Below are 12,531 nucleotides of genomic sequence, written 5' to 3' on the forward strand. Positions count from 1 at the left end.
ACTTTATCTCTGGTTTTAACACATGCATCATGTATTACTGCAAATAATTGTTTACACCTTGCAAATCTGCCGTTGTTTATCCATCGTGAAATGCGACGATTCAACTTACCATAAGGTCACACGAATATCTATTGAATATTCGTTTTGATAAACAACAAGTTCTACATCTGATAAAACCGCTGAGGAAAAATACAAACTCAACTGACGCTAGCTGTATCTTTAAATATCATATTTGGTTTGGTTTTCGTTCGGTATAGGGAACTTGACAGAGCTATTGCATAAGACTTTTCAACAAGTATCACAGAGTTAGGGGTCCGAATACTACGTAGAGAAAAACAAAAATGTGATTTCGCAAATTTTCAAATCTAACATAATACCTTTTAATTGTTTGGTCAATCGTTTATTACCTTTAAACGAGGTATGTAGTGAAGTAGTTCAGACGTATATAAAAAAAAACTTTGTTATGACTGCTTGTTAAGTAAAACCCTCAACGGAAACCCAAACAGCCGATTTGCAATTATACTACATGTATCGACTTGTTCAAAATACTACAAAACATCATGTATTGTTCTACAACTGCAGAAAAAAAAGAAAGCAATCACTTAATGGTTGGTGACATGCAGTATCTTCGGTCCTTTCATTTGCTTAAAATTAACCTGTTAGATATTGATCTATTCAAAATAACTACTTATACAGCGAACCCAATGTATCACTTTAATATATTTGAATACTAGGGACCCATTTCAACATTCTAAATGTTTTGAATCGTTAATCAAAATAAAGCTTTTATCAATTATTTTGAAACTGTGTTCAGATAATTACATTTGTTGATAATCTAAAGGGTATTCTTGAATATAATTTCATGGACAAAAATACAATTGCAAGTCATAGTTGGTTGTTATTTATTCGCCCAAAATGTAATAATCGTGCTCATAAGGGGAAAAGAAGATCCATCATTTGTGGTTGTGTCGTTCTTTTTTTACAGTTTTGTTCGAACAACCTGTTTTTTCATTGATAATTGACATTCATATGGGAATCAACTGTGTTCCTCTGTTTGCAAGCTTATCCTTCATAAAAAGTGGCAGACTTCTCACATGAAGTGTTCATGAGGAATACAAAAATCGCCTTAAGGGTTCCTTACATGTACGTAGATGAATTGTTTGTTGAAAAAAAGGATACCACTTAAACAATTAAAGAATGTACAACATGTCTATTGTTTTATTTTACCTCTATCATGGATTCTTCTGGGTCTTTTTATATATTTGTTTATGTTTTCAGATTATTCTACAAAAATGACTTCTGATCTCACTCCAAACTTTTGTAGATCTTATAGATTTCATGATCGACAGGAAAATACCGATTCCGGGTCTAAAAGACCTGTTTTTTTTGGAATAAAAATGTTAAAGACGTATTCGCACCGAATGTCTGTAGAAATTATCATTTGTTTATACTTAATACATTACTTAGTTGTGTTATGAACGGGCATCTTCAGCATTTATTCATCCGTATCGGTGTAAAACAAGAATTTTATTCTTAAACACGAGACATGCAAAATTAATAACCTGTGACACGTTGTAATACATCTGCTTGAACTTTGTCAATTGCTCAATCTAAATCATGCCTATTTTCAATATATGTTTTTAATTTCTTACAACGGCAATCTCAAGGTAGAAGGCTCGACATGCATTATCGATGATTAAAACAGATTATTTGCTATTTTATAGCTTATTTGAAAAGAAAGCCGATATTCATTCCGATGGCTTTGGTAATTCAACTGACTCCCCAAAAAAGAAATGTATTTTTAAGATTTACTTGTAAATTTTATTTTTCTTTTATCTTACATCCTGCTATGAAAAATAGATTTCAGAAAATTCCGGTTTGCTATTTTGAAACAAACAATGAACTAACTACGTTATCATTGTTCTGTAAAGACGAGTGTTTTTTGCCACACTATTTTGGTCGAGGAATGGTATAAGATATATTTTTTTTAAATGTGTAGTCAATAGATTTAAATACATAACGGTATCAATTACACCAACACTACATCATATAAATAAATCATAATACCTCACAAGTATTGACTTTTATATATTGACATTGCCAAAAGCAATAAAAAGGAAGTTATGAACTTTTATTAATGTACGCACAAACGGTTTTTGATTGAAAAACCATATAACGCACACGTATTACTTTGTACAATATAAACAGTTAGTATTAGGACAAACATATTTTGTCAAATTTCATCATGATAAGGTAGTTTGTGACATTGGTTTATACTTCTTGTAATCATTCAAACAGCTAGAAGTATATCGTCATGTTCGCCATTTCTATTATCAAAAATAATGGCAGGCAAGAAACAATATACAAAGGAAACTTGTTTTTTTAAATATATAGAATAATATTTTGAAAAATAATTAGTCTTACTCCTAACTCTGACATTTACTATAATATTTATTGATGCATTTTATGGCAAGCATTTGTTAATCATGTTATACTCACTCAATCTGATTTCATAGATTGGAAAAAAAATATTTTGTGTATTGAACACTTTAGCGGTTAGAGTCTATGAAATACAAGAACAGTAGAAATCACCTGCTTAAAGTGGAGCGACTTTAACCATACAAATATATTGTTATGCATTCACGTAAAGCACAGCAAAATGAAATATCATTTGAAAGCTTGATATCTTTGATTCTTCCTTTCCAAGGATGTAGAGAAATAGTACTGTGAAATTTTAATCCAAAAAGATCAAAGGTCAAGGACGAACATGTGCATATTTGTCAAGATGTCAGTTTTATTGTGTGTTCTGACTTCTTGGTAAATTATTCATGTATGCAAACGGTTCATGCTTTGATATAAACAGTCAATGATCAAACACACTGTCTAGATATTTAGTTAATGTTTTTGTGTTGACATGAATATTAATAATGCGGTCATTTTTTTTTAAATTTCATGTTTTTCAAAACTTAGAATTTTCGAGAAACTAAGGATTCTCATATCCCAGGCATAGATTATCTTAGCCGTATTTGGCACAACATTTTGGAATTTTGGATCCTCAATGCTCTTCAACTTTGTACTTGTTTGGTTTTATAAATATTTTGATTTGAGCGTCACTGGTGAGTCTTATGTAAACGAAACGCACGTCTTGCGTACTAAATTATAATCCTGGTACCTTTGATAACTATTTGAAAAGCAGCACAGTTGTTATGGGCATTTCATCAATGAGAAATGACGTTAATATGGCAAATGTCAGCCATTCGTTAATCATGTAATGTAGGCAAATGTGCTCTTTTTTAGGTCCTTTTGTGGCCTGTTCTTTCAAAAATAAATGAAATTAAAACAAGTCATTCGACTACAATTTTTGTGTGACTGTCTACGTTTTTTTAACGTTGCAACACGCAAATCCACACCGAAAACGTGTTTGCATAAGAACATCGTATTAATCTGCACAATATAATTATGTATTTGTGTACAATTTAAACTAAAGTAAAAATTATTGCAGTTTGGTATGAGTTTTGGTTTTCTTGATAACAGTGCACACATTCATTTCATTGAGTTATAGTGTCAATATTTTCCATTCATGAACCTTGATTCAAGAAAAAAGAGCTCCTAGAAAGTTATTGCTGATTAAACATATTAAATAACATGTTTATTTTTTGCATTGCTAATACGAAGGATCTAAGATACAAGAATTTAAAGATGAGGTGAATTGATTTTGTGTCATAACATCATATAAGTCAAATTATTTACTTTCTCTTTCTCATCAATGATTACATAATGTTTACCACAAAAACATTTATGTTCTTATTGTTCAATTTAATTTTATTACTAATTTTACAAAATTATCAAATACTTACATATTTTAAAAATGACAATAAAACACACCCCAAACAGGGTCAGAATGTCCATTTTTTACAGAATATTCGTAAGTCTCGCAGGTGGTAAAATCGAACTTTTAGCGCATATGATAAGATAATGTTGCTATGCATAACTGTAAACAGTCTTTGGAAAATGGAATGTTTTGTTCTGCGTTTTACAAACATAATTCTTATTGATTATAAAAAATAGAAATAGTGTGACGTCTGCTTTTTTTTAAATCAATAAGTTTAGATCTATTTGCATTTTATAACGATCAACAACCTTAATATTAAGGAATAAAGAAACCTTAATCGTTTTAAACTTTCTATACAACTCTTTTTAGAATTATTTTTTTCAATTTAACTCTTTATATACGATTGACTCTATCTCCTTTCGTCTTTTCACAAAGACGATTTACAAACTGTTAAATAAAGTTTGTTTTTTTTTGGTTTGAAAATAGGTATTTTGAAAATATTTGCATATGGCGTTTGAAGCTAGAGAACATTAAACAGTCGTTACTATTTTTTGTGGATTGCATGGGTCAAGGGTGTAACACGAATTTAATTTTTCAACCTTGTATGTATTCCCCTGGATCGATGCAACTGCTGATGGGATTTTAATTCCCCGAGGCTATCACCAGTCCAGTAGTCATCACTTCTGTGCTGAAATGAATTATCATTGATATGTTCATTTTTTAAATGAACTGTTTACAAAACTTTTGAATTTTTGTTGATAATCTCAAAGGTATTCTTGAATATAATTTCATGGACACAATATAATTGCAAGTCATAGTTGGTTGTTACTTATTTCCCAAAAATGTATTAATCGTGCTCATTAGGGGAAATGAAGATCCATTATTTGTCGTTGTGTCGTCCCTTTTTTACAGTTGTGTTAGAACGACATGTTTTCCATTGATAATTGACAGATTCAGATTCAATATTTTATTAAAGTCTCACCACATACAATTACATATATTTACACATTAAATTATTCATACAGGTATATAAAACATACATGTATAACAAAACACTGTAAATTCACATTGTATGTGCCAATCTTAAAAGATTTATGAGAGACTGTATAGTCAATACTATTAAAAAACAATAAGATATTGTTCATATTATATATAATATATATTTGCTTATGAATATCATTAAAATACAGCATAATCAATTATATCAAAAAAACATTCCTTCTGATAAAAATGCTATAGCAGGTTCTGGCGACAATTTCAAAAACTTTATCATTATTGAATAAAAAAATTAACTTTTCATTATCTGATAAATTGTTAAAATCCACATTAATATTAGCAACTTCATAAAACAATATATGTCTAAGATCCTCACATGGTTGACAATTCAATAAACATGTAGTTCATCTTCAATACTATTATTACAGTAAAAGCATGTTCTTTCGTGTATTTCTTTTCTTTCATATCAACCCGTTTCTATTCTAAGGGGAGCAACTCCACATCTAAACTTATCAAAAGAACTTCTTAATTTAGGTGGCATTTCATATTTAAAGTAAGGTTCAGTACAATAATCATATTTAAATAACTTATAATTCTTATTTTATTACCTTAAGTATACGCAGATACTCTTTTACTCCATTCTATTTTATATTTATCTAACATTATTGTTTCTAATTGTACAATAATACTCTTATTTAATACATTAGTTTCATAGTTACAATCATTATCAAAATTATGATTTTTAAACATTTCTATTAAACCTATGACTCCAATTCTAAATTCTACCTCTAGCTTTTTTAATTGACCATTTGAAAACCTTAAAATTGATTCTATCATGGGTCATATTTGAACATCTTTTCGAGTGTCTAAATACATTTGTGTATTGTTTTACAGATGGTGGTTTCCAACCCATATCTCCATGTATGGCATCATTTGGGGTATATTTACCGACACCCATTAAAAATCGTATGGCTCTTTTTTTGGACAGCATTGATACACGAGAAATCGCGTGTACATTCATATTGGAAATAACTGTATTCCACTGTTTACGAGCTTATCCTTCATAAAAAATTGGCAGACTTCTCACATGAAGTGTTCATGAGGAATTGTTTGTTGAAATAAAGGATACCACTTAAACAATTAAAGAATGTACACCATTTCTATTGTGTTATGTTACTTCTATCATGGATTCTGGGTCTTTTTATATATTTGTTCATGTTCTCAGATTATACTACACAAATGACTTCTGATCCCACACCCACTTTTTGTAGATCTTGTAGTTTTGACGATCGACAGAAAGATAACCGATTCCGGGTCTAAAAGACCTGAACTTTTCGGAATATAAAAACGTATTCGTAACGAATTTCTGTAGAAATTACCATTTGTTTATACTAAATACATTACTCAATTGTGTTATGTACGGGCATCTGCAGCATCTATTCGTCCGTATTGGTGTAAAACAAGAATTTTATTCTTAAACATGAGCCATGCAAATTAATAAACCGTGACACATTGTTATATATCTACTTGAAACTTGTCAATTGTTCAATCTAAATTATGCCTTTTTTCAATATATGTTTTAGTGCCTTACAACGGCAATCTCAAGGTAGAAGGCTAGACATGCAATATCGATGATTAAAACAGATCATGTGCTATTAAATAGCTTATTGAAAAGAAAGCCGATATGCATTCGGGTGACTTTGGTAATTCATAACTGACTCTCCAAAAAAAATGTATTTTAAAGATTTACAAGTGAATTTAAATTTTATTTTTTATCTTAGTCCTGTTATGATTAATCGATTTTCAGAAAATTCCAGTTAACAATTTAGGAACAAGCAATGAACTCACTACGTTATCATTGTTCTGTAAAGACGAGTGTTTTTTGGCAACACAATTTTTGATCGAGGAATGTTATAAGATATATTTTGATTTTTTTTAATGTGTAGTCAATGGATTTAAAAAAATAACGGTATCATTTAACACCAAAACTATATCATATAAATCAATTATATTACCTCACAAATATTGACTTTTATATATTGACATTGAGAATAAAAAGAAATTATAAACTATAATTATCGTGTAACGTTGCAACGCGCAAATCCACACCGAAGATGTGTTTGCATAAGAACATCGTATTAATCTGCACAATATAATTATGTATTTGTGTACACCATAATTACAGATACTGAAGCGATCTACATTTTAACCTGTTCAGCTAAATGTAAGTACTACATCGTTCTACATCATGACCTGATAATGAAAATTAATGTGTATATTTTAAGGATACATATTTCGTCTACTGACAGAGAAGATGACTTCGATTGTATTTCAATCAGCTATTATGCTAGTTTTATTTAATACTGTAACCAAAGCACAATTACCAAAGGAAGAGGATTGTGTAGATATACCCGCTATTACAAAATGTGACTGGCACAAGGTATGGGATTTTATAGAAAATTGATGAAAATGTATTACAAAATTAAATACAAATGTGTTGTATACAATATGTGTAAATTAATTTTTAGTCATAATTATAAGAATTAATTATATGTGCAATTCAATGGTTGTAAAAGCAATCCGCCAAAATAATTATATATGTTTTTTTTTATTTTCAAAGCACTAAATTTTAGAGTGAGACCTGAGTTTAAAAATATGATAACCTTAATTTGCTAAGGGCTGTCGTTAGATGACCTAGACATTGGCATCAACTTGATTGAGAATGATATGATAAGGGCGTCTCAAACGGAGGAATGAAAATCAATCAAACACGTTTCCTTTCAAATGAATAAAAATGATTGCATCAAGATCTAAAGAAGGATTTTTTTAACGATATCTTACAAAAAAAGCAAATTATTTTTATTAAATAAAAACGTGTAAAACGAAGTTAACAGCTGACATTTTTTCAACAATCAATCTACAATCCAATGTGAACTAACTGTGCCCTCTTCTAGCCTGCCTTGTTCCGTAACTAGTATTCGTATGAGGCTGAACTTCTTAGCAAGAAAGAAAAGAATTGTGCAGTATCATTTAAATCGGAATGATCCTATTGTAAATTTTACGGAAGTCATCACGAGTTGAACGTTGAATGTTCTGAGCGTCGTAATTACAATCATGTCCCCTTTTCCAAAATTTTACCTGCAGATCTAGGAAATACTTATCACCGGGTTCGTACTAACATGAATAACACGACGGGTGCCGCATATGAAGCTGGGTCTGCTTACCATTACACTGCACCTGTTACCACCCTTAGTTTTTGATGAGGTTAAGTTTCATGCTACATGTTCAAAAGTCATCGAAACAGCATACAATGCATCAAACACTTAGCTTTAACAATAACTTTGGTTAAATCAAAAACATCGTGTACAGCAAAAATACAAAAACCGAATTCAATTATTAAGTATGCAATCAATTGTTATATTTTCATTAATTTGTGTCTTAACGTAATTTCATGGTAAACCGCCATCATGGATTGTACAATCACAGTACAAAATCGGTCTAGTTATTTGCTCAAATCAGCAAATTTGGAAAAAGATTTGATTTGCAATTTAATGGTTAGAGTGTTTATTTATATAAGGAAAACTTGTTATTTTTTTGCATTATTTAAATATTTTAACTATTAATTTGATATTTAATATCAATCTTTATGGTTTTTAAATTATTTTTTTTCAAATGAGCCGTTTAAGGGGAGATAACTCTTTTAGTACAAAATGTATACTGGGCTAAAAGGATTTGTTTTTAATTTTTACATGTGGCAAGAAAACAAGTTCGGTGACCCAATGTTTTCTTTTAATTTTCGTAAAACATATTATGAAACCTATCTTCTCACAATTTATTTCAAAATTCTATCTCCTAGAAATTTTTGTCACGCTCTTATGTGTTTTTACTCGAACAAACTAACCAAATTTTGGCAATTTTCAACAACCCATAGTTTGGAAAAGGACGATGACCCATACTTTTTATTATATTTTTGAAAAAAGCATAGTAAAATCTTCATTTTGGCAAATTAAAAGAAAATTCTCAAAAAACACTTACTTATGATCTACCTTAACAAAATACCAAACCCCTTTCATTAAAAATACACCGAAATGAATCGCCAACAGTCGTATGGTACTACAACGATAGCTACTTCGGGCTGCCTACGAAAATGTTTTTTTTTATCATCGCAACATACCTAATATTATCATCATACAAATGTGTGTTTTTCTATAACATAAAAAAAACTATACATTATGAATGTGTTACAAATACCAGCTCAAAAAATTAGGTTGAACAAGGTCAAACAGACATCAACAAAAACTGTTTCGATAATCGATAATGAGCTTTTTTCGCTTTGAACAATCGTTTCAGATTTCTGGTAAATGGTTTATTCAAGAAAGATTCGGTGATACTTCTCAAATATCCTGTCCCGAACTGCAGATACACCCAGTAGACAAGGAAAACGGAACACTTGACGTATACATAGGATATCTGAATAACACGTAATTAGCTTTGTTTACATTGTTTTAAGTTGTATTGATCTCTACTGCTGTCTTAAAAGAGTGCATTTGTTACAGTAGGACCAATAAGATACATGGCATTAAATGTGCCCTTTAATGTTTCACATTAATTGTTGAGGGGTAATATACGCAAACTCGGGGCTGGTTTGGGGGGGGGGGGGGGCATTAACTACATGCTTGTTCAATTATTATCTTGTTAAGATTTGGCTTCTTGTCAATTGACAGACTTGCGATTTCATTGTAGACAAACCTCAACCTACTATTCACTGGAATGAATTGTCTTTGATTATCGTTAACTATAAACGAAATGTTTTAACACTATGCATTTTCAGTAATTGTCTATTTGTGTTTATCGCCATTGTATAGGAATTTTGATGGAAGTCTTTTTGATTTCAAGAATAATTGATAAGAATAACTATGAAAAAAATTTGTTGGAGTAGAAACAAAAAATTATGTTTAAAGTTGCTTCACCTTTGTATTGCTGTGTGAAATCATTAAGTCATCCTTTTTTACAGGTCCAAAGAGTTTAATGACCATTTTTATGGAGTATATTCACCCAGTTCTACTGATTCAGGAAGAGCAGTATTTGAAGCTGTTAGTGGACCAGCCAAAGATCTATACTGTAAGTTATATTTTAAATATGTTATAAATAAACTCATCATAGATACCAGGACTAAATTTTATATATACGCCAGAAGCGCGTTTCTTCTACAAAAGACTTATCAGTGACGCTTGAATCCAAAAAAGCTAAAAAGGCCTAAAACAAGTTTCATGAACAGTTCGTTTGGTAGGATGTTTTGCACACAAAAAAAATGGTTCTTAGAAATGCTCTTCAACTTTGTATTTGTTTGGCTTTTTAACTATTTTGATCTGAGCGTCACTGATGAGTCTTATGTAGACGAAACGCGCGTCTGGCGTATACAATTATAATCCTGGTACTTTTGATAACTATTTACACCACTGGGTCGATGCCACTGCTGGTGGACGTTTCGTCCCCGAGGGTATCACCAGCCCAGTAGTCAGCACTTCGGTGTTGACATGAATATCAATTATATGGTCATTTTTATAAATTTTCTGTTTATAAAACTTTGAATTATTCGAAAAACTAAGGATTTTCTTACCCCAGGAGTAGATTACCTTAGCCGTATTTGGCACAACTTTTTGGAATTTTGGGTCCTCAATGCTCTTCAACTTTGTATTTTTTTGGCTTTTTAACTATTTTGATCTGAGCGTCACTGATGAGTCTTATGTAGACGAAACGCGCGTCTGGCGTATAAAATTATAATCCTGGTACTTTTGATAACTAATTATATTCGTAAAAAAAATGGTTTTTCATCCATTTGGAGGGTTGAATTAACTATTGATCACAAATATCAGGATTTATGAAAATCGAGATATTGATCAAAAGCATTTTTTTTTTATATAGTATTTTTTTTTCAGCACTTTTTTGAAATTGATCCTTTTGTGAAAAAAAATCAGGGGAAATTGGCCCTATCCCCCGTAACAAGTAATATCACAAAAAAATTGAAATCCGTTGTAAGTTCAAAAAGGAAAGATCTCTAATCATAAATAGTTGTTTTTCTTCTAAGTTCTTTCTTTTTCTCTTTATTAATTTCGGATGAGAGGGTGTATTGGTAGTCTTCTATTTGTTCACTTACTTCTAACATTGCTTATCTATATTGATGACACATTATGTGACAAGGCCTGTAGTGAAGGGTGGCATAAGGCAATTTCTTCATAATTAATTTCTGGTGATTCATCCTATAAAACATTTTGTTTTGATACACAGGCATTTTGCCCCCAATTTTTTTTTTAACTTTTCATAGTTCTTTGTGGTAAACTTTTTTTTTATAAATCGTTCATTTAACTATTATGACAGACTAACAGATAAATTAACAAAGTGAGTCATAGGTATTATCATGATTATCGTTATTCTGATGCAGGTTTTCTTTATTAATTAATTTTATTGGTTATTTCTATTTACAGTTCCATTCACAGTTGTTGATATTGATTATGAAGAATATATGCTCGTGTATACTTGTATTCCCCATCCTAAAAGAACAGGAACAAATTTAGGTAAATAATCAATTAGGAGTTTTCTTAAATCTTTATTTCCTTGAAAATTAAAGTTATTGTCTTTTGAAAGGACGAATAAAATCAGAATCAGAGATTTGTTTTTAAATTTTGCAACATATTTTACAGTTGGTTAATTATACAGATAGGTTTATTAATTGCGATTTTTTTCAGTTTCCATCGCAAATATTTTTAAATTTGACCGACAGCATCAGCATTTTTAGTTGTACATCCTCTTTGTTGTATGTCATCGAATATTTGAAAGTAAAGAAATAAAAATATGAATTATCACAGACTAAAAAGTGTTAACAATTTATTTTGTCAATGCAAATTATCAAATTCATCAAATCTCTAAAGTCGGACGAGCTTGTTTTAACTTCCAGTGTAGACAAGTATTTTTTTTTATAAATGAATTCAATATAGGCGACTACTTAATAAATTTATATTGTTTTCATGTTTCAGAGTTTGTTATCATTTATTCACGAAAACAAGATAAACTGACTTCAGATATCAAGAATCGTCTGTCAAGAAAACTGGACGAGTACGGTGTTAATGCTAATAAATTCAGTTCATTCGACCAGAGTAAAGGAACATGTAAAGCAAAGACAGAAAAAGTAGAACTGTAACAGCTATGATCACATAATAGATTGAGATTAAATGAGCCTGTAATTTAGTGGTTGTCGTTTGTTTATGTGTTACATATTTGTTTTTCGTGCATTTTTGTTTAACATAAATAAGGCCGTTAGTTTTCTGGTTTAAATTGTTTTGCATTGTCTTATCGGGGCATTTTCTAGCTGACTATGCAGTATGGGCTTTGCTCATTGTTGAAGCAGTACGGTGACCTATAATTGTTAATGTTTGTGTCATTTTTGTCTTTTATGGATAGTTGTATCATTGGCAATCATATCGCATATTCTTTTTAATATGATTAAATGTAGATTTGTTATAAAATCATCTTTTTGTGTATTATGTTACTTATACAACTGAATTGTAATTATACGAAGTATTCTGGGACAACATTATGTATTAAATGGTTTTAAAGAAAGCTGAAAACAGAACTGTTAACTTTAAATTAAATAAACCTTAACATTAATCAATTCTTTTCCATTTATGTATATTTCAGATTATATG

The 12,531-nt window shown here is 30.3% G+C and overlaps 1 protein-coding gene across 1 annotated transcript; it reads left to right on the top strand.

Moving 5' to 3' along the window:
* Positions 1 to 7,121: 7,121 nt before the first annotated feature.
* Positions 7,122 to 12,052, top strand: LOC134691681 (uncharacterized). Its single transcript, XM_063552242.1, has 5 exons — positions 7,122 to 7,268; positions 9,179 to 9,309; positions 9,843 to 9,949; positions 11,314 to 11,403; positions 11,863 to 12,052. The coding sequence occupies exons 1-5, from the start codon at positions 7,143 to 7,145 to the stop codon at positions 12,024 to 12,026; spliced, it is 618 nt and encodes a 205-aa protein (XP_063408312.1). The 5' UTR covers positions 7,122 to 7,142; the 3' UTR covers positions 12,027 to 12,052.
* The last annotated feature ends 479 nt before the right edge of the window (positions 12,053 to 12,531 follow it).

The sequence above is a fragment of the Mytilus trossulus genome, chromosome 11, assembly GCF_036588685.1.
Source record: "Mytilus trossulus isolate FHL-02 chromosome 11, PNRI_Mtr1.1.1.hap1, whole genome shotgun sequence".
Lineage (NCBI taxonomy): Eukaryota > Metazoa > Mollusca > Bivalvia > Mytilida > Mytilidae > Mytilus > Mytilus trossulus.

What these genes read in the sequence shown, in the direction of transcription:
- LOC134691681 (XM_063552242.1), top strand. Translation starts at nt 7,143, where the DNA reads ATGACTTCGATTGTATTTCAATCAGCTATTATGCTAGTTTTATTTAAT. An exon ending in CAAAATGTGACTGGCACAAG is followed by an intron (nt 7,269 to 9,178) that starts GTATGGGATTTT and finishes CAATCGTTTCAG; the next exon opens with ATTTCTGGTAAATGGTTTAT. An exon ending in ATAGGATATCTGAATAACAC is followed by an intron (nt 9,310 to 9,842) that starts GTAATTAGCTTT and finishes CCTTTTTTACAG; the next exon opens with GTCCAAAGAGTTTAATGACC.